Below are 27,726 nucleotides of genomic sequence, written 5' to 3'. Positions count from 1 at the left end.
ACAAGCCTGAAGCAAAAAGTTTTTTTGTTTTTTTTAAATTAAGTAACTAACTATGTAACTACACTAAAGGAAGGGAAACAACTGGGATGTAACTAATAATTATTTCTATATTCTTTGATACTTTTTTCCTACAGAGACCAGGGAAAAGTAGCAGCACTGCCCCGAGTCCCATCTTCCTCTGGGGACGGTTGAGAAGGAACTGAGGGGGATGCGGGACGCAGGCGCTCAGGAAGATTCCAACGAGATGGGAGATACCAACTGAGCGCCTGCGTCCCGACCAGGCACTGCTACCAAACATCTCCGATCAATGGCGCCGGGACGCACCAACACAGAGAGTGGAGCACCCACAGAGACAGCACTCGAAGAAGAATGAGGTTTCAGAAATTGGTGGAGGATCAGACAGCTTTTCTGAAAATCAAGGAGAGTTTGGTCTACAAAAAAACATGTTACAAACAGAAAAACATATAGACTCAGAAAAAACTAGCAACTCCTCGAAATTCTTTTGCATCTATGAGAGTCCCTACCCTCTCTTTCCTCACCATAAGGGAACATGTTCTTGGCAGACAAATGATTTTTGTATCTTTGTATGTTCTTTTGGTTGCATTTCAACAGCTTCTACCTACAACCAGTGATTCTGAGCAGCACTGCTCATTCTTAAAGCCAACAGCCACTGGGCCTGGACGTAAGGGTCACCTTGGTTGGTACCCCACTCCACATCTTTCAAGTATGATTATTGTGTACTACAGCCAGAGATTCTGGTATAGCACAGACTTGTTATGGCTGGGTTGTGTCACAGGTATTGTTGAGGACTGCCACTATGATGAAAAGTAATCAGGCCCAGGCTTTCTCCTTTCACTACTCCTAATCATCTAGCCAAAGCAGGTGTTAAGTGACAAAATCAAAATCATAGTCCTCCCACAGCCACTTTCAAGGAAACAGCTCCCACCAACACCTTGGCACCACTGTGGACAATAGTTTAACAGCAGAAAAATGAGACAACAAAGCTGATTTCCCTTTGCCCATGCCCTTCAACTGATAAGTTTGTAGATGCAACCGAGTCCCTAGTGCTGCCTACTTAATCCGCTTGAAACATACCATAAGAAGAGAGGAGAATGTGGGTGATGGAGTTGTCACTCTAGTTTGGTCACTGCAAAACCAGAACAAATGTGAGCATTATGCCAACCTCCTCCCAGCAACCCCAACACAAAGGAGAGGGCGGCTGGCTATACAGCAGACCCAGAATAAGCAGTGCCACCACATATCTGGGAAGCGCGAGTGTGAGCCCTGGGGTGGCTGTGTCACACCCAGGGTACAGACACCCACAAGTATAGACACAGTAAATAGATTTGGTTTATTAAGGCTTTTAATATCACTCACATTCCTATACATCCATAAGCCCAGCTAAAGTGCCAGTTCCATTTTCACACCCATCTTGCTTTGGTACGGGATCAGCATTGGGCGAGCTTCCTCCTTCAGGAACCTCACCACCTGCTCAAGGGGAAAGAGGAAGGGAAGGTTAGAAAAACAAATGGGTTCCTCTCTGTGCTTCATTCAGCTCCAGCTTGTAGCCCCAGGGTCTGTCTCACAGACCCAGTCACCCAGCAAATCAAGGATCGAAGACTATGGGGGAGATAGAAGGGAACTGAGATGGACAGAAAAGGGAAGGGATGCCTTGCATGGCTAAGAAAATGGTAACCCCTCCTTCCTTTAGAAGAATGGGCAGAGATCCAGTCCTGTAGAGGAAGGGGCAGTAATACAGAAAGTGGATTGTCTTAGACACATAAGGGGACATGGTTTAGATAATTTATGGCATGACTCCCCATAACACCTTAAGCTGCTTCCTGCAACCTCACCTGCTGGGAAGCACGTCCAGTGAAGGAGGTGGGCTCCAAGAGGCTCTCCAGTTGTCCCTGGATGGGGCTGAAGTAGGGGTCAGCACGGATCTGAGCAATGAGGTCATTATCCCCCCCTTCCTGTTTCACAACAACAGCTGCCTGCTGGGAAAGAATGCGTATCTTCTCATGGCAATCCTAGTGGGAAGAGAGCCATCATCACGTTACTCACAGCACACCTCAAGCCAGCTGACTCACTGGTGCATGGAGGGTAGAGGTCGGTCCCAGGCTGTTGTATTGCATAGCATAGGAATGAAACAGCTAAAGTTTGTATCATAGCTATTTAATGCCAATCACCGCTTCACCACAGCACAGTGTGCACACACATGCGCTGCACAGTGCATCTGTTAAACTTTTCCCCCCTGAGGTGAAGGGTCTGAATTATAAATACATTCCGTGTTTAATTATACTACACCCACAAAATAAGATGGTGAACTCTTTCCACTCCCTCAAGTCCTTCCTTGGTGACACACTGTGGGATACTTTTAGTAATTCTAACCCATCTATGGTCTGTTGCTGGAAAATCATCATGACTGTTCCCAAAGCATTCTATAAACTGGGCAAGCAGGAATTCCTTATCCACCACTAATTGCCCCTGAGGTGCAGGGTACATTGCAGGAGTTTAACAGCACAAAACATTCACAAGTTTGGAAAGGAAGAGAAGAAAATTGTCCAGCTTAGCAAGCAGGGAGAATGTAGTTACCCAAAGTGAGTTAAGGTTTATTTGGAAAAAAACAAGGGCCCAAATATCCCCTCCCAAGGAAAATCCTACAGGATGGGGCACTGGGGGAGGTAACATCTATAAGGATTCCCTTAAAGAGATGCCCCTGAATGGAAAAGGCTGTGCCAGCCAGTCTCCAAACCTAGGGAAACCAATGCCAGGCAGGGGTGTATGCACAAAAACCCTGTACCTCCACACTGGCCCTGATCCTCACCTATGTAGCTCCAGTGGAGCCATGTCAACAGACTCCACCAGCTGTGCTTTTCCAGAACCCTAAGATGATTATTTTTGATTTATGCCCTTCCCACCCCCATGCTGCCAATGGCCCACTTGCTCCTCCGGTGGACCGCTCAGTTCCCCACTGCAGATCTAGAGAGCACTCTATATGGGGTCCAGAGGTGAGGGTGATGGTGCCAGCACCATATACGCAAATGAGTCCCCATCTCCTAGCTTGGAAAAAGAAGATCACCCCTGGTAGGATCTATGGGAAATCACTTGGATTAAAGAGAGCACAAAAGCAGAACAAGTTAAAGTTAGTCAAAGGAGTTAATGGGAACTACAGGAGATTTTATTATAACTGTATCTAACTATAGCTAAATAGTACTAGAGAGAAGGTAGGCTCACTAATAAATAAGAATAAAGTTAGCTCCAAGGGTATGTCTACACTGCAATTAAAAACCCAGGGCTGGCCCATGTCAGCTGACTCGGGCTTGCGGGGCTGTCTAATTGCAGTATAGATTTTGGACTTCACCTGGGTTCTAGGACCCTGCCAGGAGGGAGGGTCCCAGAGCCTAGGTTCCAGCCAGAGCCCAGACGTCTACAGTGACATTAAACAGCGCCTTAAGGGCATTAAGATACCAAACTTAAGTTACAAAAAGTAACTACACTGGCCCAAGCCAAACTGGAGGGGAGGAGTGTTCAGGAGTGTCTAAGTGAGTTAGGAACACGAGTCCAATTGAAAGCTCCTAACTCACTTAACCTGAAAATCCCACTCACTATTACCAACCTGCAAGTCTAATTTCTGTCAATAATAAAACGATGAAACTAATATTTAGGGGGAAATTACTGTCTAGAGGCAAGTGGAAATATAAGCAGCATGAATTTATTAAGAATGAATCCTGCCAAGCAAGCTGATTACCTGATTTAGACTGAACTACAAAGTTAGTGATGATGGGAACACACAGTCATGGTGTTTGGATTGTATTAGAATATTCAGTAACACTTGCTGTGAGACAGACTCAAATCAAATGGATCGATATGAAGCTGTCTCCTAGATTAAAAATTGGCTGAAGGATCGTAAAGAGTAATGAAAAAAGCACTATATTGATTTTGTGGAGCAGGCATCTAGTGAGGTGCCACCTGGATGGGCATTCAGTACAACCTTATTTAGCATCTTCATTATAGCAATAATTTCCCCCAGCGTTTTCGTTTACAAAAAATATTCAATTTGTCAAACTTGTTCCATTAACAATCGTCCATCCTGCACTAGGTGCCTTTGCAACAAACAATTAAAAATTACAGTCTGCTGTCATAAATGGACAGCTTGCTACATCGTAGGTGGATAGATATCCCCCCCACAGAGCTTCTAACAATGAATAAGAATTCCCTCAAGCTGCTCCCTTCCCAAATGACTGGGAGAAGACTGGCCCTGCAACATAATCATAAGATTAACAGCTCTGGGCTATGGTAGACCAAGGAGTCGCCAACGGAGAGAGGGAAAATAATTCCGAATTTTTTATATATCCCCATTCCTCAAGAGTATGACGCCTGGCAGTGAGCATTAGACCCTCCTAACTGGGTACATACCTGGCGATTACCCCCTGCTTTCACCATGGCCATGATGATATTCTCTGTGGCCATGAAGGGCAGCTCCTGTCGGATCCGCCTCTCAATCACCTAAAAAAATTAAAAGAAACGGGCACTACCACACTGGAGTGGACAATCAGTAGATCTGATCAGGAATTTCCTGCCGTACTCCTGCCCCATGATGCCCCAAATTGTACAACGGAAAAAACAAAACAAAAGCCACTTTTTCCAGACCCAATCTAGAAATAAACATAGTAAGACTGAAATGTTGAAATTTTATCCTAGCTAAAGTTACTGCAGGTGTGAGTCACATTCATGTAATTGCCTACACTTTCTTTAATCTTAATGAGAGAGCTCGTTCAACCATATCCTGTGGCAGCAAATTCCACAAGTTAGTCGTGTACCTCAGAAAACAGTATTTTCTTTGATCTGTTTTAAGTTTGTTGCATTTTAATTTCTTCATGAGCCCTCTGATTTTTGTATTGCAAAGAAAAGTGCCATGGTGAGAAACTGGACAGCTTGGCTTGGCAGTCCTTAGGAATAATCACTTAGCCAGCAGATAAGAATTCAATGGTCTGAGTGGGATGGCTTCTTCTGCAGGCTCGCAGTGCTAACGGGGATGCAGGACTGCATGCAAGTTCTGTTACTTTACCTTGGGGTACACCACAAGTCCTTCGGAGATATTCTGCAGCGTGCTCAGTATGATGTCAGCTGTGAGGAAAGCCTCAGCCAGAGACACACGCCTGTGAAACAAATGTAACCAGGGTGTCTGGGTTAGCAAAAAAGAATGAGGCAGCCTAACTCAACCCCTAGCACCTGCATGTCTCTCTAGATGGCAACTCCCCCTCCCAACAGCCAGAGCTATTCCTTATAGGCACTTCCTGCTGGGACAGGCCAGAACTGGGGAAGCTAGGAGCAACCTAAAGCACCTGCTGTTGGGACAGGCCAGGACAAGAAGAGCAGTGTGTTACCCTTACCCATGGCTACTGCACCATTCCCAGGTACTGCTCTTCTCCTTTTCAGAGGATCTTTACTGTGTAAAACATTAATTATTGCCTTACTCAAAGAGAGAAGTCAGTTTACAGCCTCTGTTGCTGGGCTCCCAATGTCCTCTAATGATGTTGCTTTTCATAAAGTGGTGTCCGCCAGCATGAGATTCAGAATTGAGGGGGGTGTAGATTAAAAATACTATATTCTAAATATGTCAGTGTATTGTTCCCTACAAGCCCTTTCTAAGCACTGCATTGAGTGAGAGGAGAACATTTACCCCAAACCAGTTTTAACCCTCTAAAAACAGCCTCTTCCTTTATTTCATCAATAACTAGGGTTTCTCTGCTCACTACCCTCCCCCTGGCCAGCTGCGGAGCACGTGGATGGACCTGTTCGCACTGTCATCCAAGGTGCGCTCAAACCACTGCACGGAGGCTGTATGGAGTGGATTCAGGACCAGAGTCATCAGGTGGCGAGCCAGGCTGCAGCAGCGCTCCGAACGCATTGGATTCCTCTTGTAAGGCATGGCGCTGGAACCTGCAGGCAAGAAAAATATGGGGAGTGGGGGTGGTAAAAGAGAGGATGATAAAAAGAGGGCAGGAGACAAAACACACAGAAGAGGAGAGATCAAAGATACTGGCCTTCTCAAGAGAAAACAAATCCATCTTCCACTTTTCAGTCTGATTCATACTATGCAGAGCCACAAGGTGGGAGAGGTAATATCTTTTATTGGACCAACTTCTGTGGTGAAAGAGAGAAGCTTTTGAGCTTATACTGATCTCTTCAAGCTCAAAAACTTCTCTCCCTTACCAGCAGAAGTTGGCCCAATAAAAGATATTGCCTCACCCACTTTGTCTTTCTAATACTCTGGGACCAACACTGCATCATACTATGCAGGTCTTTTCGAAACCACCTCCCCCAAACCAGAACTGTATCTGTAACTTGCAGAGGAGAAAGTGGGGGCCTTAACTCCTAACCCTGAAAGATTACTTTATCAATATAAAAGAAAGAAATGAGGCTGAGCTACTTTAGTGTGCTGTATTTCGCATGTCTGCTCAATGGCCTACCCATGAAAGTCAGCAACCTGCAGCGACAGTGACTGAAAGTCTGAGGATTCAATATTTAAAAAACAACCTGTCAATATTTAAAAAGCCTGTTGCTCTAGTATGGCTGAGGTAACTGACGTGGGCGAGGATCAAAAATGTTGACTCATCCTACAACATCAACTTGGGTGGCTGGGCCTTCTCAGTTCCAGCTTAACAGCTCTGGAATTCTCTCCCCTTCTCATCACAGCTACATCAGGGACTGATTTCAGTACAAGGCTCCACCCTGGTTTTACTCTTCCAAGTTTGTTAATATACAAATGACCGCAATACTGAGCCAATTAACTTTAATGGGAGCGGAGAGTGCTCTGCTCCTCTCAGAATCAGGCCCTCATCTGTGCTGGGGTGGGGAGCAAGGGCATTATTATTTCTGCACTTTGACTTATTTGGGCACAACATTGGATTTTGCTTGTTAATAAATTGTTAGACAGGCACAGACAGATTAAAAAGTTAATTTTTTTTAATTAAAAGCAATCTATGCCAGTGACATCACTATTGTTCCTGGGAAGAAGGTGCTGGTGAGGAGATCACCAAGACAAATGAAAAGATAAGCTAACTGGAACATGTATCATGAACCAATGTCTGCCACTCTTACCAATCTGGTCTGTCTCGAAAGGCTCCTCTATCTCCTTGAGGTTGGCCAGAAGGCGGATGTCAGTACAGATCTTTTAAAAAAAAAAAAAAAAAAAAAAAAAAAAAGCAAATGAACAAAGCTGTTCACACCGGTATTAGGTAGTGTGTCTGGGAACACTGTGTATTTATGTCCATGGAGTAGCTTGCGGGAGAGAGAATAATTCCCTTCAAAAAGTGAGCAACTCCAAAATTAAGGCTTTAGATTTCTTATGAAAAAATTAAGGTTCAATCAATATTACAAATTAATCACATCGATATCCACATTAGACAACCAGAAAGCTGCAATCAGGTTTCCTGACAGGGTAGCACCTCAGAGAAGACAGAGGCCAATTTCCATAGGGGTTGCAATTTTTCTGAAACTTCCTAATTTATACTTAAAGACCTCAAGTCAAAAGAATCGGGAAGAGGGAAGGGATGTTTGTCCTACTGAGATATGACAGGCCTCCACGAACAGTCAAGGGAGAGAAGATAAATTAGTAAACATTGATACATAATTTAAGTCTTCATTGTGCTTTAACACTGAAATGTTCACTGACCAGAGAACATACAGGATAAACTACCACAAGTCAGAAGTGCAGGCAAGGGAGAGTGTGGGGATAATCGAAGAGGAAAAATCCCACAAGGACTTATCTCCACGAGAGAAGCAATTCAATGGGAGGAACGTACTGAGGGAGGAAATGGTGAGATTTTAAAACATGTTCCATTAGGGAGGGCATTTATTCTAACTGGATTAGCTTTAACACAAATTTGATTGCTATCTTGTTTGGGATCTCCCCCCTTAGAGTCTAAGTGAATTCATTTTACTTGCTGTCAAGGTTCCTTCCCCACTCTGAACTCTAGGGTACAGATGTGGAGACCTGCACATCTAAGCTTATTCTTACCAGTTTAGGTTAAAAACAAGTTACAAACTTTGCCTTGTCCTGGAACTGTATCCTGGCACCACCAAGCGTTTTAAACACAGAACAGGGAAAGAGCCCACTTGGAGACATCTTCCCCCAAAATATCCCCCCAAGCCCCTTTCCTGGGGAAGGCTTGATAATAATCCTCACCAATTGGTACAGGTGAACACAGACCCAAACCCTTGGATCTTAAGAACAATGAAAAAAATCAATCAGGTTCTTAAAAGAAGAATTTTAATTAAAGAAAAAGGTAAATGAACCACCTCTGTAAAATCAGGATGGTAAAATACCTTACAGGGTAATCAGATTCAACACAGAGAATCCTACACAAAACCTTAAGTTACAAAAAGACACAAAAGCAGGAATATACATTCCATCCAGCACAGCTTATTTTACCAGCCATTAAACAAAAGGAAATTGAATGCATTTCTAGCTAGATTACTTACTAACTTAACAGGAGTCATGAGGCTGCATTCCTGATCTGTTCCTAGCAAAAGCATTACCCAGACAGGCGAACCCTTTTCCCCCCCTCCCCCAGATTTGAAAGTATCTTGTCCCCTCATTGGTCATTTTGGGTCAGGTGCCAGCAAGGTTATCTTAACTTCTTAACCCTTTACAGGTGAAAGGGTTTTGCCTTTGGCCAGGAGGGATTTTATAACACTGTATACAGAAAGGTGCTTATCCTTCCCTTTATATTTATGACACTTGCCCTTTGCACCACCCTCAAATAAGAAAACAGGTATGGGATTCTCCTGGTGCTCTGATATCCGAGAGAAAACATCCAGTGAAGAAATAGTCTGGTAGAGCAGAGAACATTTAAGCACTGAACTCCAACTCATGTTTCCTGTGGAAAGTGTTCTGCACCAGGATCTCCCTCCCCAAACCCCTTAGATTGACAATGTTTCCCTTCCATACTGAGTTTGGAGACAAGGACCTCACCTTGTGTATAGATGCCCCTAGACTGGCTAGCACAGATAGGACTTCAACATCCACTTTGCGGCTGTAGGTCTGCCCTGTGATGAGATAAGCTCTGGAAACAAAAAACAAAGATAACGCCCTCTGGACACAAGCACCATTAAAATAGGACTGAGTGAGTATGCGCGCTGCAGGGGCACAATGCTGCAGAGCTCAGCCTGGCTAACACCAATGGGTGGCTTGACCTGCAATACTTCACTTGACTTCCTGGCTTCTCATTCACATTTGATGGGACACTTGATTCATGCTGCTGTGCTCCTTGGGCTGGCATGCAGCGACAAGGGAGGAAGAACAGGAGCTCATACTTTGACAGGGTGAAAAAAAATGTAACCAAGAGAAGTAGAAACAGAGACCTAGCTGGGAGGTGGAGTTTCCTTCGCAGAGCTGCATTGTGGAGTGGGGGTTGGAAAGGAACAGAACCAGGTGAAAGTGCTCTCTAAATGTAAGCCCAACAGAGTGGAAGTTAGTTAGCCGGATAGAAGAACCTGTGTTGCTGTGGACAGTGGGAGAAGGTGTCAGGCTATTAATTCTCCTCAGCATATTTTAGAGTTCAAGGTAAGTAAGCTTTTCACATACCGCTTAAATCCCGCCTTCACAGTCACTAGCCTGTCCAGCTCCTCCACCTCAGGAAAAAAAAAACAAACAGACAGGAACCTCAGAAAGTAGTAACTGAAGCGTCAAACATGCAGGGCTAAGGGATACTGACAGAGGACAAAAATGTAAAGGCTTCAACTCCCCCTCCCTTCTGAACCCACTAAGAGCTCTGCCAGCACATCTCAACCTTGTCCTGAAGCACCCCCACCATTACAATTCTGCTCTCCCAGAGCTCTGCCAATGAACCTTCATAGTGACCCTCTGTGTCCATACTTATTCGACCCTAGATCCTCTCCTCCCCCACAAAGTCAATCTTCTTAACCTGCTTACTGGGAATTTTGATCACTGGATTGATGACTCACTTTATCGTGATCTCCCTCAAACAGCTGCAAGAAGCTGGCTTGGGTGCCAGTGGTGCCTTTTACACCACGAAATCGCAAGTCATCTCGAGCCCGCTCCAGGTTCCGCAGGTCCATGCACAGGTCCTGGATCCACAGGCAGCAGCGTTTCCCCACTGTGGTTAGCTGTGCAGGCCTGAGAGTAACCAAGGCAGATTGTCATTGTGTCACCACCTGCACACAGTCTTTGTACAGCCTCGCTAGAAAGACAGGTACTCAGATACCACTAACGAGAACCATCATGACTCCTTCCTTTCAAATCTGAAGGGTCTGAGATAAGAGACAGTAACGAAGGAACTGAAAGGCCCAGTTTATGGAAAAAGAGATTTAAAAGCTAAATATACGGACATCTGGGAGCCACTAGGGGGATGGTGGTGGCTTAGTTTTGCAGCTCCTTTCCCCACCTCCTGAAATACACAACCAGCATCAAGTGAATAGCTTCTTTAAATCAAATATTCATCAGATCTTATTCCACAACTCTTTAAATTTAATATCATTATGGATGCTGGTCCATCTCCAGACTTCCAGCAACATCCTAGAAAACAGAAGCGGTCAGACAGTCCTCTTGCAGCCAAAATGGCTGACAAGGGAGAGGCCACCCTTCTGACAGGAGATTAAATTATGGACTAGCTAAAACAAATTGAATGAACAGACTATTTTTAAGAAACCTATCTGAAGATATAAGGGAGATCAAATACATTACTAGCACACATCAAGCTAATCTGCAAGGCTTGGCATTAGGACTAGAGGAAGCTAGAATCTCCTTGCTAGAAGACAGAGTCAGTACCATGAATATAAACCAAAGGAAGAGGAAAAACTATTAAAGCACTACATGTAAGGTTAATTATCTCAAGGGAAGATCATGGAGAAAATCTGAGAATTGTAGGTTTCCCACAAGGGCTGGAAAAGGAAGGCCTGTGGAATTTTTACCCACCATGTGGCCAGTGCTTTTCTCTCCTCTCTCTTGATCAGAACTTAGATACTAAGAGCCCACCTCTCCTTTGCATCCAAACCCTCTCCAAATGCAAAGCCCCAGGACAGAATTGTAAGATTTTAAACATGCAATATTAAGGAACTCATTCTTAAAAAAGCCTCTGAACTGAAAAACCTAACGTGAAAGGGACATAGGCTGATGATCTTCTTTGATTACACCAAGGACGTGGTGGAGAGAGGACTACATTCAATAGAACTATACACGCCATAGAAAATACAGCCAGGATGCATTAAAACCACATTAGCAGATCAGGTTTCAGAGTAGCAGCCATGTTAGTCTGTATTTGCAAAAAGAAAAGGAGTACTTGTGGCACCTTAGAGACTAACAAATTTATTTGAGCATAAGCTTTCGTGAAGTGAGCTGTAGCTCACGAAAGCTTATGCTCAAATAAATTTGTTAGTCTCTAAGGTGCCACAAGTACTCCTTTTCTATTAGCAGATCAGTCACTGCAGCGTGAGAATTCAGTTCTCAATCTAACAACAAACTGTACAGGGCAAATCCACCATTTTATTTCCTCTTCCCTGGTGTCATTTCTTTGAAGTTCCCTGGTTTCACCAGCAAAGGGAGACAGCTGGGGAGCAAGATGGTGGGGACAAGGATCTCATCTTTAACTGAATTATGCCCCTGCTGGAGCTCCAGCTGGACTCAAAGCAGGTATGGGTTCCAGCTGCTGCTGCTGTTGGGAAGTTGGAGTGCTACAGTAGGGCCACACCTGTTTTGCCTGCATCTATCCTACCTCCCTGTCCCTGATGATTCCAGCGTACTGGGGTACACCCACCTTTGAGACCCTGACTCTAAGTAAACAGCTTCACCCGATGTGGGGACTCTTTACATGCATGGATTGGCAAGGCTCAACAGAGAAGTGTGATTTTGTTTTCTATTAGAGGCACTTTCCCTCCCCCGGAACCTTTTTCAACCCCCCCCCCAACAATTTTACTTTCCTTCGTCCCCATTTAATTTTCTATATTTCAGGTTTATAGTAAATCTGGAAATATTCAATCCATTTCCCCTAAACCTACACTTGAGAGATTCCAGATCTAAACAATGTAAGGAAGATTTCAGTTTTATGATGAATTTTTTCAATTCCCCAACTGTAAAGCAATGTGATCTTCTAAAATGCTATCCAAGAAGAAAGAAAAGGAGGACTTGTGCCACCTTAGAGACTAACAAATTTGAGCACAAGTTTATAGTTTTATAAAAACAAGTTTTATATATCAAATAAACTTGTTAGTCTCTAAGGTGTCACAAGTCCTCCTTTTCTTTTTGCGGATACAGAATAACACGGCTGCTACTCTGAAACCTATCCAAGAATAGTAGTTATTGCTGGGTACAATTTACCAAATTACTGATAATGTGTTAGTATGAGTGTCAGTTTTTTTCAGTAATATTAGTTCAGGTTCTTTTCTTTAGTTTTTATTTTTGGAAAATGAGTTGAAATATATGTTATGCTGATTTACATTGCTGATGTAATTAACTATTGAGCAATGGCATTCTCACTATAATCCAATGTGGACAAAGCTCTAGTGGGAAAATTTTAAGAACTGCTCTGCTTATGAACTCATCTATAGATAATCCAGTTATGCCAGAATATCATTATTTAAACTACTATAGACTTGTTCTTCCGTTCGGGTGCTAATCTTTCCCCCAGAAACCATGTCCTGCCCTGAGATGAAACTATTTATTCTTTAAAAAGTTAGAAAGAATCCGGTTACACCCTGAGTGTTTGTTTTTTTGTTGGGGGTGGGATGTGTTAGGTAAGTGACAAGGCACATGTTCGTAAATCCTCCTGGATTTATTCAAACTGAAACAGGATCTAAGTTATGTATTTTTTTAAGTGAACCTTGGAACACTTAGAAAAACTGAAAAAAAGAAATGAAGTGATCAATTTTTTAGCTTTACTGATCTGTCTTACTCTGTCCCCTTTCCATTCCCTTTCATGTCCCCGGTGTGGTGAGGGGGAACTTGGATACAACTTTCCTAGATCTGGAATTAACAATGACCCAAGCAATGACACTATTCAGGCACCTGATAGAGAGATATTTGACCTAAAAGCACTCTTTAGGGCTAATATTATATATTGTGTTTCTTGGAACATCAAAAGGGTCAATCACCCATTAAAAAGAAAAAGAATGATCATTAATCCAAAAACAGTAAAAGCAGATATTATCTTCCTAGAGAAAACCCACCTTAATGGCTTGGAGGCAGAGAAATTTAGGAGAGAATGGATGTTTAACAATTTCTCCTCCACAGTTAAAGGTCTAGCAATAGTGTTTCACAAAAGACTCAATTTACACATTCTGGATGTAAATAAAGATGAGGAAGGCAGATTTTTGGGTGGTGAAGGCTATCATCTCTGACTCTCTCTATATACCCTAATTATTGTATGGTTATGTATATAGATCAAATAAAGATGATCCAAATGTTTTTAAACAAGTTTTTTCCAAAATTAATATCCCACTAGATCCAATCATCATAGCAGGAGATTTTAACGAGCTGTCGGACACTTTTTTTGATAAATGAGGCTGGCCCCAACATATACAATCACATGCTAGAAACATTACAGAAGATTATATGGAAGAACTGGGGTTAAAAGATGTATGTTGGTTGCAGATCACCACAATGAAAGATTTTGCTTTTTTTCTCCCCACATTCCATGTATTCACACACAGATTTCTTAATAATTTCTATGATTCTGATGTACTCACTGCTTAATAATGAAATCAAGTTTATCATGACCTCTGATCATGCACCAGCGTTACTACAATCTTCCCTTCCCAACACAAACTGGACTTGAAGAAGATGGAGACTGTACTTTTTCTTTTGAAAGATATAGTTCTGAAAATATTTGTCACTGAAGAAATTTTGTTCTTCTTCAAAACAAGTGACACACCAGAGTGATCCTGATCCACCCTAAGGGATACACTAAGTTTTTATTAGGGGCAGGATAATTTCCTACTCAGTAGGTAGGAAGAGAGCTAGCCAGGATTGGCTCCTGGAAGTAACTGAATGACTTACAGCTATGGATTTAGAATGTGCCAACTACTCCTCTGTATATAAAATTAGAGACTTAAAGTTGGCTTAAGTTTGGTTGAAGAAAAAACTAGCAAGTAAAAGAGAGGCCTTGAAGGTACTGAGTGGTAAGGCCAGAAGGAATGGAGCAGGGAGCATGTGTGGGTCAAAAAATAATTAAGAAAGAAAGAAAAAGTTTCCAAAAAGAAGGCCTCTGCCTGAGAGGGATGACTGCAGTTCATTTTAAAGAAGACAAACAAAATTTTCTTAAAAGGAGACAACATGGCCTTTCCCACTCCATATACCAGTGTTATCTTAAAAGTAGGGCTGTCAATTAATTACCGTTAACTCACGCGATTAACTCAAAAAAATGAATCGAGATTAATCGCAGTTTAAACAATAGAATACCAATTGAAATTTACTAAATATTTTTGGATATTTTTCTACATTTTCAAATATACTGATTTCAGTTACAACACAATACGAAGTGTACACTGCTCATTTATATTTTTTATTACAAATATTTGCACTGTAAAAATGATAAAAGAAATAGTATTTTTCAATTTACCTCATACAAGTACTGTACTGCAACCTCTTTAGCATGAAAATGCAACTTACAAATGTAGATTTTTTTTGTTGCATAAAATTGTACTAAAAAAACAAAACAATGCAAAACTTTAGAGCCTACAAGTCCACTCAGTCCTACTTCTTGTTCAGCCAATCACTAAGACAAACAAGTTTGTTTACATTTACAGGAGATGATGCTGCCCGTTTCTTATTTACAATGTCACCAGAAAGTGAGAACAGGCATTCGCATGGCACTTTTGTAACCGGCATTGCAAAGTATTTGGCATTGCAAGGTATTTACATGCCCGATATGCTAAACTATAGAACCCAAACCACCAAAAACGAAAATCAACCTTCTGCTGGTGGCATCTGACTCAGATGACGAAAATGAACATGTGTCGGTGCACACTGCTTTGGATTATCATCAGCATGGAAGCATGTCCTTTGGAATGGTGGATGAAGAATGAATGGACATGTGAATCTTTAGCACATCTGGCATGTAAATATCTTGTGACACCAGCTGCAACAGTGCCATGTGAACGCCTGTTCTCACTTGCAGGTGACATTGTGAACAAACTTTTTGTCTGAACAAGCAATAAGACTGAGTGGATTGTGGGTGATAAAGTTTGACATTGTTTTATTTTTGAATGCAGTTTTTTTTGTACATAATTCTACATTTGAAAGTTCAACTTTCATGATAAAGAGATTGCACTACAGTACTTGTACTAGGTGAATTGAAAAATAGTATTCCTTGTTTTTTACAGTGAAAATATTTGTAATAAAAAATAAATAAAGTGAGCACTGTACACTTTGTATTCTGTGTTGTAACAAATCAATATATTTGCAAAATGTAGAAAACATCCAAAAATATTTAAATAAGTGATATTCTATTGTTGTTTAACAGTGCAATTAATCACGATTAATTTTTTTAATCATTTGGCAGCCCTACTATAAAGTAAATAGACTGACTTCAGCACGAGCCAAATTTGCTCTTTTTAGACTCAAACATACCGAGAGTCGGGGGAGAGAGCAGGGAAAATTCTTACATACAGATTAAAAGTGAGAGGTTAAAGTCCCGAATAGTATCAATCAAATCAGAACAGGGGCAGGTTATTGCTAATCACAATCAGTGATCAAGTTTTGAAATTCCCACCAGGCTCTTTACAATAGTGATTTACCACCTAACTCAGAAGAACTGAATAATTTTGTTAAAACTCTTAACCTCCCACAAATCTTAGAAGAGCAGCTGGGCAGGCTGGCCTCTCCCTTGCAATCAGAGGAAATAATCAAGGCCAGGAAAGAAAATGGGTCTTGGCAAGACCCTGAGTCCTGATGGCCTACTGATAGAATTTGATCAAAGTCTCAAATAAATTCTGGTCCCTAAGCTGTTCTACATTTACAAAGATGTACATTACCTTCTACTATGAGGGAAGCACTAAATACTGTACTAATTAAACTGGGTAAGGAAGCGCAAAAGTGTAACAGCTATAGACTCATCTATTTAATCAATATGGATATAAAAATATTATCAAAAATATTGCCTAAGAGGCTTGAAAAAGTAACAACTGATAGGGTTCACCCCAAATCAGGGGGGATTTATTAAAAAAGGCATGGTTCAGGTAACACATCAGTTGATTAATGTTATGGCATTCCATCAACATGCTACAAATTCCCATGCAATCATCTCACTCAATGCAGAGAAAGCCTTTGAGAGAATGAACTAGCAATATCTGTTTCTTATCCTGGATAAACTTGACTTGGGGAAATCCTTTATTTATGTTTATGTTATTTATGTTTCAATCCCAACTCTCATAACCTAAGAAACAGTGTAATATTTCCCACCTTTGATCTGTTTTAGGGAAGTAGACATGGATGTCCCCTCTCCCCATTCCCATTCAATCTGGCATTAGAACCACTTGCAGTACTAATTAGGGAACACCAAAGTATTCAAATCAAATCAGCGGCACTGCTATGGGTACCCGCATGGCCCCACAGTACGCCAACATTTTTATGGCTGACTTAGAACAACGCTTCCTCAGCTCTCGTCCCCTAATGCCCCTCCTATACTTGTGCTACATTGATGACGATATCTTCATCATCTGGACCCATGGAAAAGAAGCCCTTGAGGAGACACCATCATAGGGCCTAATCACATCAGCCACACTATCAGAGGCTCGTTCACCTGCACATCTACCAATGTGATACATGCCATCATGTGCCAGCAATGCCCCTCTGCCATGTACATTGGTCAAACTGGACAGTCTCTATGTAAAAGAATAAATGAACACAAATCAGATGTCAAGTATTATAACATTCAAAAACCAATCGGAGAACACTTCAATCTCTTTGGTCACTCGATTACAGACCTAAAAGTGGCAATTCTTCAACAAAAAAACTTCAAAAACAGACTCCAACGAGAGACTGCTGAATTGGAATTAATTTGCAAACTGGATACAATAACTGAGGCTCGAATAAAGACTGGGAGTGGATGTGTCATTACACAAAGTAAAACTATTTCCCCATGTTTATTCCCCCCACCCCCAATGTTCTTCACACATTCTTGTCAACTGCTGGAAATGGCCCACCTTGATTATCACTACAAAAAGTTTCCCCCCGCCCCACCCCACTCTCCTGCTGGTAATGGCTCACCTTACCTGATCATTCTTGTTACAGTGTGTATGGTAACACCCATTGTTTCATGTTCTTTATGTATATGAATCTCCCCACTGTATTTTCCACTGCATGCATCTGATGAAGTGAGCTATAGCTCACGAAAGCTTACGCTCAAATAAATTTGTTAGTTTCTAAGGTGCCACAAGTACTCCTTTTCTTTTTGCGGATACAGACTAACACGGCTGCTACTCTGAAACAAGGTATTCAAGGAATCAAATCAGGAACTCTGGTGACAAAAATCCTTCTATATGCAGAGAACATCCTATTTATTAAAAACCCAGGTCAATCTATTCCAAATATTACGAACGATAGATAGCTTCAGTAAATTTGCTGGCTACAGGATTAACTAGGGTAAGTCAGAGGCAATGAAGATCTCGTTAGATCTAGCTTGAAGTAGCTCTCCTGTAGGGACATTTAGATGGCAACAGACAAACCTCAGATGGCTTGGCATCTTGTTCCATAAGGAAATTAAAAACATAGTCAAGGTTAACCTAGCCCCATTAATCATGCAGTCAGCAAACAATTTAAACAGATGGAAGGCACTACCCCTCTCCCTTCAGGGGTGGAGGAATGAATGCCCTTCCCCGGATACTTTTTATTCTGAATTCCCCCCTCCCCACATATTCCTTTTATTTTACTGAAATCAACAACATGTTCAGGTCTTTCTTGTGGGTGCTTTTAACAGAACATCCTTACAAAGATTGCAGCCCTCTGTCAATACAGGTTGGTTTAGATCTCCCAACTTCACCGTTTACGATAAGGCAATAATTAATAGCCAAGCAGCACAGTGGTGTGTTTTGTGCTGTACAGCCCCAGATTGGCTCCAGCTGGAGGCAGAATTGGTTGATCCTTTACCCGTTCAAATGCGCTGCACTCAGATTACCACAGATTCCCTAAAGAGCAATTACCAACTGTTGTGGCAGCCAGAAATACTTGGCATACCATTTTGAAATTTAAAGACTCCCCCCGCCACCTTCTACATACCAAGGCCTTTATCTGAAGTAACTTGAATCTGTATAAAACGCAACCCCATCATTTGGCCAGATGGATTTGGAAAGGGATTTTGATCATCAATTTATTGAAAATAATACTTTCCTCCATTTTACAATATTAAAAGAAAGGTTCGGTCTAGAGACTAAGTAGTGGCGGCAGTATAGCCAACTCAAACATGCTGTCTCCCACCTGTTTCGCCCCAATGCCTGAGCTACCCTGACCCACCTGAACTGTTTTCATTCCTCCAAATATTATCCAGATTGCCAAAACCTATGGCAACACTATATATACATACTTGGCCAGCAAATTTGAATTAAACATGGATTCCCCAAAAAAGAAATAGGAGGAGGAACTAGACCAATTATTCTCTACTAATGGAAACACATTTTAGTCAGTGCTCCGAACTGCTCTTTGATCCTCCATTTAAGATTAATCCAGCAGAAAATGGAGGCAACATTGGACACCTCTCACGGTTCCAAACAGGTGCCACTAAATCAGATAAATGTTGGCACTGTAATTCAACAGATGCTAACTTAACCCATATGCTCTGGGAATGTTCCTATCCCCATATGTTTTGGGCAGAACTTAACTGCAGAGTTATTTTTTTCTATTAAATAAAATTGTGTTACAAGCTAAACATGTACTACAAAAATGGAAATCCAAAAAGCAGCCAACAACTGAAGACTAGAGCACAGACATAATAAGCTTGGCAACTACAGGAAGAATTGTATACTGAAAAAATTCTTTTATATGGGATGCTTTCCTGTTAGTATCTGAATGATCCTATTAACTGCATGGGCCCTCCTCTTAGTTCCCCCTCTTCACCATCTCTATCCCCTTCTTCTGAATGTTGCTTCTATTCTTTACCTTATTTTAATAATTTTACTTTAACTAGTTGGATTTTTATAATCAAAATTGTTTTCGTAAATTGTATAATACAAATGATTTATAATTTAACTGTTCAGAATATATATAATTAAATATTTCAGGTAATAGTTAAGGTTAGGTAGCAAATGGTTAATATATTATGAGAAGTTCTTTATAGTTTGTATGTTTTTCTGTGTGTGGATATTTTAAAAAAAATGTAATAAAGAGTTGTTAGAAAAAAAACCACTAAAAAATGTACATCTTGCCTAAGTGACAACTAAGAATATGATCACAGCCAACAGGAATTTGAAGGGAGCAGACAGCAAAGAAGAAGAATGGTTCACTGTATGCACAAGAGGGTATGAATTGGATTAATTGAATTCAACTGATCCAAGAGGAAATTTAGTATAGTTATCAAGAGACATTGCCTAACTGCAAGGCGTATTAGATCACTCTTTGGAAATTACTGAAACTCCATTGCTTGTGGCATTTAAAACTAGCCAGGGCAGTGGTATGGAGAATAAACTGGATGGAGAAATCTTGCATTAGCTGAGCAAGATGTAACTTAATAGGTTTCCTCCCCAGCCCTCCCAAAAATCTTCTCAGTTCCATGATTCTGTTTTCCATTCACAAGGAGTTACTTGGACACAGAAATCTGATCTACTTTTAAATATTGTTGTACTGATGGTGGTATATACTTAAGTCCACTTATCCAGTGAATTTTCCATTTCCTGTGACAATTTCCAGAAGATTTAAAAAAAAAAAATTGAATGCTCCCCCTGCTGGATCTGTGGCAATGGTTCAGTAACTATTCCCAGGACTATGCTTGATATCAATAATGTTTAAAAAGGATGAATTCAAACTGGAGCAGGTACAGAGAAGGGCTACTAGGATGATCCAAGGAATGGAAAACTTGTCTTATGAAAGGAGACTTAAGGAGCCTGGCTTGTTTAGCCTAACTAAAAGAAGGTTGAGGGGAGATATGATTGCTCTCTATAAATATATCAGAGGGATAAATATAGGAGAGGGAGAAGAATTATTTCAGCTCAGCACCAATGTGGACACAAGAACAAATGGGTATCAACTGGCCACCAGGAAGTTTAGACTTGAAATCAGATGAAGGTTTTTAACCATCAGAGGAGTGAAGTTTTGGAATAGCCTTCCAAGGGAAGCAGTGGGGGCAAAAGATCTATCTGGTTTTAAGATTCTACTCGATAAGTTTATGGAGGAGATGGTATGATGGGATAATGGGATTTTGGTAAGTAATTGATCTTTAAATATTCAGGGTAAATAGGCCAAATCCCCTGAGATGGGATATTAGATGGATGGGATCTGAGTTACTATAGAAAATTCTTTCCTGGGTATCTGGCTGGTGAATCTTGCCCATATGCTCAGGGTTTAGCTGATTGCCATATTTGGGGTCGGGAAGGAATTTTCCTCCAGGGCAGATTGGAGAGGCCCTGGAGGTTTTTTGCCTTCCTCTGTAGCATGGGGCATGGTTGACTTGAGGGAGGTTTCTCTGCTCCTTGAAGTCTTTGAACCATGATTTAAGGACTTCAATAGCTCAGACATGGGTGAGGTTTTTCATAGGAGTGGGTGGGTGAGATTCTGTGGCCTGCGCTGTGCAGGAGGTCAGACTAGATGATCAGAATGGTCCCTTCTGACCTTAGTATCTATGAATCTATGAATACACACACATAACTTAAGCTGAGCAAATACAAGAGACTGGGGGGTTGGCAGGAGAGGGGGATGATGTCACACTGGCCCTTTCCTAGTTCTGATGCTCAAGGACAGTGATGACATACATACACCAGCACTCAAAGACACTCTTTACCTTAATATGACAGCTCTGAGATAAACTTATTAGTTTTACTATAAGCTATTAATAAAAAGAACAGAGATTTAAGTGATACTAAGTAGAAAAAACAAGGAAATAGTTACAAACAAAACGAAACATGCTTTTCAGTGTCCAAGACTCAATTTTAGCAAGCTATAATCTTTGTCTAAACAGCTTTCTCACTTACATCAAGCTACTAGAATCTCCAGCCCTTTTGACAGAAGGATCCAAAGTTAACAGAATCAGAGACTGCTATCCCCTTTGTTCCCTATGTAATGGATAAACAGAATGTCTTTTTGCTCTCCTTGTATTTCCCAAAGTCTACTGTCGTTGCCTGAAGAGCCAAGAAACCTCCCTGGGGGTTCAGACTTTCATGTGTCCCTCAATGTGCTCACCAGGCTGTGTCTGCCACCACTTGTTAGCTTCATTGCTTTGTTTACCTTATATGTAAATGTACTTGCATTGTCATCTGCCTGTAATCAAGCCAGGCAGATCCACATTCCTTTGTTGAAGGCAGATTTGTTTATTCACTGCTTCCAAAACATTTTTCAAGAACTTATTTCCAGTATAAATACATAACTCTCTATACATAAACCGTATGTAAACTGCACAATTATATTCATGACCAGTGTGTCACCAATTTTTATGTGATACATTAAAAGACACCATGGCTAAATATTCTGACCACAGTGTGTTGAGGGTGCCCTTTGCCAGTTAGTATAAAGGGGCTCTTAGGGTCACACTTGGATTGATGCTTTCTTCACTCTTCTTCAGGAGTGATATCCTATGCAATAAGGACATTAGATCTGGGTATGAAGTGTCCTAACCTTCCCTGTCTCTGCTGTCCCACACCACATCCACTAGTGGAAAAATAAGATTTAAATCAAGGTCCATAGTGTAAAGTTCTGAGAGTAAACAACTGCCATCCCTGGCAGCAGCAGATTAACCCACATTTTCAGCAACATTCTTGTACAGGTCTTGATTCTTCTCAAATGAACCATATTCTCTAAAGCAACAGAGAGAAACTGCCATTCTAGAACAATCCAAGCCCCTGACAGTAGCCAATGCCAGATGTACCACAGAAAAGGCATAAGCCTTCCATGATACAGAATGTTGTATCTGGGGCTGGGTCCAGTGGGCCGTAGTTTGCCCACCTCTGTACTAGATACTTAACTGTTTGCTCAGAGATTTGTGTCAATCTTATAACATGGGAGAAATATTTCCAGATAGTAATCTGCTTATGCCCTAGAACGGGGTGCATAGATTTAAATCAGCAATTTAAGTCACCAAGTAGAAAGCTTCAATTTAAATTATCAATGTTAATCAACTCTTCCATTTGTACTTCAGTTATTTTCTAAAGAAAGGTGCATTCTCATTGGTTGATATAGCCTTTAAAACATGATTTACAACTAAATAGAGCCTTTACACCACGTTCAGTACATCTTTTTGCTACCTAGGAGAGTACACTATAACTATATATGTTTATTTAAGCAAAACAAATATTTTCAGATTTTTATTATACATTTTTAGTATGTTAGAAAATAGTAAGTGATATATTGCTTATTTACTAGATCAGACGCGGACAAACTTTTTGGCCGGAGGGCCACATCAGGTTTCCAAAATTGTATGGAGGGCCGGTTAGGGGAGGCGGTGTCTCCCCAAGCAGCCAGGTGTGGCCCAGCCCCCACCTCCTATTTGACCCCCCTGCTTCTTGCCCCCTGACAGCTCCCCCGGGACTCCTGCCCCATCCATTACTCCCTGACCACCTCTGGACCTCCCACCAACCCTCCCCTCTCATTCCTGATTGGCCCCCCCAGGACCCCTACCCCATCCAACCCCCCTGTTCCCTGCCCTCTGACCGCCCTGGCTCCTTTCCACACCCCTGATCCTGACCGCAGCCCCCAAACTTTGCCCACTTATCCAGCCCCCCCGCCTCCTTACCGCGCTGCCTGGAGGCGCTACATCTGTGCCACCCAGAGCACCGGGTCAGGCCACGGCTCTGCAACTGCACTGCCCAGAGCATTGCGCCGGTGGCGTGTTGCGCTGAGGCTGTGTGGGAGAGGGAACAGCAGGGGAGGGGCTGGGGACTAGCCTCCCGGGCCAGGAGCTCAAGGGCCGGGCAGGAGGGTCCCGCGGGTCGTAGTTTTCCCACCTCTGTAACTTTTTGCTCATGATTTGTGTCAAGCTGCATTAGGATGATAACTGGTTTAATTAAACAAACAACATATAAAATTTAATTAAATAAAACCTTAAATGTTTTGGATATATAAACTTCTCTTATCAAAACACGTTTCACGTTTATAACCAAATGATGTACTAAAGGAATAGAGGGATTAATTGTAGCCAGTGAATTAAGCTGAGTATTTCAAGTCAGCCTGGGAAAGTTTTCAAATATACCTAAGTGAAAGTGACTGGAGCTTAAATTACTACTCGCCCTAGGCCTTGTCTACAGTACACAGTTTTGTTGAGAGAAGTAAGCTTTTGTTGACAAAACCGTAGAGGTGTACACACCGAAATGCTCCTCCTGCCATTGTAACTCCCCTGCTATGCTGACATAATAAAACCACCTTAACTAGAGGTGCAGGGCTTACGTTGTTGTAGTTAAGACGTTGTAGTCTGCGTTCCTTAGATTGGCCGTTAGCTGTCATTCTTGTCAATTTCACAGCGGAGCCTGAGGCGGCTTCCCTCCTGCTCCCAGCGGGGAACAGGGAGGCAAGAAGTCCCCAGTGGCTTCCCTCCCACTCATCGTGAGGAATGGGGAGGTGGCAGCCTGCCGGGAGCCTGTGGGGCAGCCAGGCTCCCATTGGAACCAAGACCAGGCTCTCAGATCCCTAGACCAGGCTCTTAGATCCCTACACTGCTCCTCTTAGGTCGGTGGAAGCGCTCCTGGTGAAGATGTGCACCACAGACCCAAGGATTGTAAGTCGACCTAATATAGGTTGACCTATCTTTGTAGTGTAGACACAGCCTAAGTCTCTTGAAAATGAGACAACAGTCTGCTAAATTACTTAGGCTGTCCTTCAAACTTTTAAAACTAGTAAATTTTATGCCCTCCCTCCTCATTTTTATTCCTAGATTGGAAGAGACAATTTTTTCTGCTTTTTCAACTCCCAATCAATTTTAACTTTGAATGAATTAGTCCAAAGGAAGAACATATTCTCTCTGTGCCTGCAAAAGAGGCTACTGGTGTCAAAAGGTGATTTAGCGCTTCAACAGACTCTGGTTCCAGTGCTTAGCTCGTGACTTCCACCAGTTCAATGGTGTAACTTTCTTTAAAGCATCATAAAATGTGTACTGTTTGAATGGTTCACTTCCAGCCCTGAAATTTATTACGGCTGGCAAGATTGATGGGTGATTATTCAATGCTCATGTCATAGCAGCATCTTCTTCAGCAGCTTGGTATCTACCTGGTACTTTCAGTTGAGAATACTGGCAAGAAAATGAGGTGGAGTAAATGCTTGATCCATCCGATTTACTGCCTAAAATTTAATTTTGGTGCTGGGTATTTCTTTCTTCGATATCTCAAAGTTCTTTCCAAATTTTAACAGTAGTAGCAATTCAGCAGCAATCTTTCTGTAGTTTGTCCAAGGCTATGAAAATAGGTTTCAGTATATTTATCAAATCTTCTACATTTCCTTTTAGTCCAATGTTGAATACTTTGACTGTGAGATTTCCATCTATTTTGTCTCAATTTTCTTCACAATTATCTTCAGAATAGGCTAGTTCTAAATAAACAGCTCAAAACAGTCAATCACTGACTTCCATCATACATCTTGAGGGAGAATTAGTTTAAATGCTTCTATTCTCTTCAGTGAAGCTGGAGCAAAGTGGTTGTTATGAAAGCATTTTGCAACTTTAACTACTTTTTCCTTTATTCTTGAAGTTGTATGCAACTCTTTAGCTAAAAGATGCATCAAATGAGCACCGCACACCCATACGTCATAAGTTTCAGGTTCCCATCACTATCTTCTAGATTTCTTCTCATCTTTGCTACATTTGCCTCATTGCCTGTGACAACGCTACATACTTGACACTTGAATTTTGTTCACAGTTTGTTGTAGCTTTTACTGATACTTCTTTTAAGTATTTGCTGCATGGGCATTTCCTGCTGTATCAATTGTTTCTGTAAGAGACAACCCTATCTCTGTTGTCATACAAGCACATATTACTGGAGCACTGTGTATGCTGTTCCATGCATCAGGACTCAGCTTAACTAATTTCCCCATCAATGTTTTTTGCACACTGTTTCATGTCCTTCTCACAACAACCTTTCAGCAATGTCTGCTCTGCTAGATGGAGTGTACCATATTTGTAATGATTGAACCATGTCAATGAAATATTTGTTCTGAACATCATGAAAGGGAGAACTGTGCAATCTTTTCATTTATGGAGTCTTCTTGGAATTTGCTGGTCCCGATGGCAAATTCATGCCTTTCTTAACTGGATTATGATGAAGAAAGCATGTTTGGTGCAGTTAATTTACTGTCTGAATTATGTTTAGTTGCAGCACTGTTGGTGGTAACAGCAGATGACACTGAAATTATGGACATTGCAGATGATGGACATTCATAACTCCTTATGTCTAAGCAGGGACCCTGAAACAAAAGGTAAAAAAGTCACCCTCACGCACTCGTTATTACTAACGGCACTGCTTTAAAAAGATTGTAAATGAAAGACTTTCTCCTACTGCAGCTGTCTGTACCACTGTTTAAATGGTATTTATTCTAAACTCAGTTTTATAGGGCAAACAATTAGTCAATTATACAAATCTTAATCTATTTAAACCCTTATCTCTAGCAACATATCAAACAAAAAAACATTTTAAATGTTAAAATTCATAAATGACGAATAAAACTTTACTTTTAAAGAGGAAATATTCACCTAGGATATTTGATTATACGAAACAAAAATAATTTCCAACGTCCAGTAGTAATAGTAAAAATTTAATTGACAAACACTCCCACAACAAACTAACGTACCGATTATATTTTGAACAAACATTTTGAAATTCATAAGTAATCCACCAAAAACACAAATTTATGACAATAATCTAATCATCATTATTAGCATAGTGAAACATGGAAGGCAGCCCATAAAAATGGTGTAAAAATAAGTTTACTAACCAGCTGATCCAGATTGTTCAAGTACATCATCTTCAAAGTCACTGTCTTCTGAGAAGCAATTTTCATAATGTTGTTTCATTCTGGCAACTAGGCCTTGCATCTCTCTTGCACCATTCACAGTTGCCATGAGTTACTTTTTCGCCCAGAGGTACAGGAATTTCTTGAAATATATTCCCAAACAGGTTCTTTTTTACAACTTGCAGCCATGGCAGTTTTTTCCCCCTCCAGTTCATAGGTGTTGAAATCAACACTAGAAGCTACACTGAAGAATGTTGCCCCTTCTTCCCAGTGTCCTACTTTGACAAGTGTTGCGCCTTTCTGGTTGCATACTCTGCTCCTTCTCTCTCATTACATATCTCACTTACCCTACTCCTACCCCAGAAAAACAAAAGAACCAACAATCCAAGACTTCTGGTAACATAACCCATGTGCCTGTTGCACTGCAATATTTTATTTGTTTAGACACAGAGAGGGAGGCAGTTGAGAAGTTAATGGATTTCTTTTTGTATCTGTCCATGTGCACATGCAAGTCGACAGAGCAAGGCCATTTACCTGAAGTGCCCAGAACCATCCAGAAGCAAGGGCTGGTAGTTATTAGGCAGATCAGTGTTTTCCATGAGCTGGTGGTTGGAGTATAAATATTCATAATTTGAGAACTGAGCCAAAGCTCAGGTGGGGAGAAGCTATAAAGTGGGAGCTTGAAACCACCCAGATGGGTTCAGTGGATGTGCCTGATGAGATACATGATGGTGTCTCGTGGAGTCAGAGGCTGGGCCCAATGCCTGTGATAACTTTGTCAAGTCTCTTCACTCAGTAGCACAGCCCCTGGATCCCCCACAGGATCAAGCCCTTAATACAGTACATGACCTACTGTGCCATATTTATTAACCTCAAAAGTTAAATTCCTCCCCCCCCCAGATTCTCTTTATATACAGAAGCAGTCTTTAACTCAAAGTTTTTGATAGAGGCTCATGGATTCAGCATATTTAAATGTTTTAAGAGACTATAATAAATTTAAGCCTAAACACATTTATATTAAATTTTTTATATTAAAAGGAAAAATAATTTAAACAAATTTTAATTTTTTTTTTTAAAAAAGCATTGATTTTTATCCACCCTGCCTTGAAACATGAGAATTAACAGGTCTTGTAGTTATAACTACATGATTGAACCATGTTCAATCTGCAAAAGCAAGCCTCATTCATATGAAGTCCTCTCTATGTTAATGAATCGAACAGCTCCTAGCAATAGGTTTTTCTGAACTGCTGTTCTGAACTGAAAATAGATTAAGTGACAGTATAGAGAGGAAGTGTCACAGGAACTTGGTATCCAAGCACAAGTTTGGTATAAGTCCCAACCATGCTTTCTGGAACAGTGGTTTTGTACCATTTACATTAGCAGTTACATTGTTTTTAGCACAGGTTCAAAGGGAGCAATTGCAGACAGCTGCGGTTCAGTTGCCTAGTGTAAAAGGAGACAAGCCTTCGATCCCTTTTTTCAAACTCAGTGCTGCTGGATCTTGAGACATAGGGTAGAGAGCTCAACTGATCCGGGCGGGGGGGAGGGGGAAAATGTGAGAACTGGCAGCAGCAGCACCCTCCATCTAAACAAGTAGACTACGAAATTAAAGGAAAAGTTCTTGGGCTACTTAC

The 27,726-nt window shown here is 41.3% G+C and overlaps 1 protein-coding gene and 1 long non-coding RNA gene across 4 annotated transcripts in view; both read right to left on the bottom strand.

Annotated features, from left to right (window-relative positions):
* Positions 1-1,345: 1,345 nt before the first annotated feature.
* Positions 1,346-27,726, bottom strand: part of ADSL (adenylosuccinate lyase) — a 47,080-nt gene continuing 20,699 nt past the window's right edge. For all 3 annotated transcript variants that reach the window (XM_038393213.2, XM_043502041.1, XM_043502040.1), the window contains 9 exons: positions 9,976-10,147; positions 9,596-9,642; positions 8,984-9,074; positions 7,108-7,177; positions 5,799-5,946; positions 5,072-5,162; positions 4,420-4,509; positions 1,854-2,030; positions 1,346-1,488 (listed from right to left, as the gene is read on the bottom strand). In XM_038393213.2, coding sequence (XP_038249141.1) covers positions 1,402-1,488; positions 1,854-2,030; positions 4,420-4,509; positions 5,072-5,162; positions 5,799-5,946; positions 7,108-7,177; positions 8,984-9,074; positions 9,596-9,642; positions 9,976-10,147 — 973 coding nt within the window. In that variant the 3' untranslated portion in view covers positions 1,346-1,401. The remainder of the gene's footprint in view (positions 1,489-1,853; positions 2,031-4,419; positions 4,510-5,071; positions 5,163-5,798; positions 5,947-7,107; positions 7,178-8,983; positions 9,075-9,595; positions 9,643-9,975; positions 10,148-27,726) is intronic.
* LOC122457384 lies at positions 24,840-27,720 on the bottom strand. The gene is made up of 2 exons (XR_006276904.1): positions 26,075-27,720; positions 24,840-25,546 (listed from the first exon to the last, which is right to left on the bottom strand). It is a non-coding gene; the product is annotated as an uncharacterized LOC122457384 (long non-coding RNA).

This window comes from Dermochelys coriacea, chromosome 1 (assembly GCF_009764565.3).
Source record: "Dermochelys coriacea isolate rDerCor1 chromosome 1, rDerCor1.pri.v4, whole genome shotgun sequence".
NCBI classification, from domain to species: Eukaryota; Metazoa; Chordata; order Testudines; family Dermochelyidae; genus Dermochelys; species Dermochelys coriacea.
The sequence above is the reverse complement of the archived record's forward strand: the minus strand, read 5'-3'. Positions and strand labels throughout refer to the sequence as shown.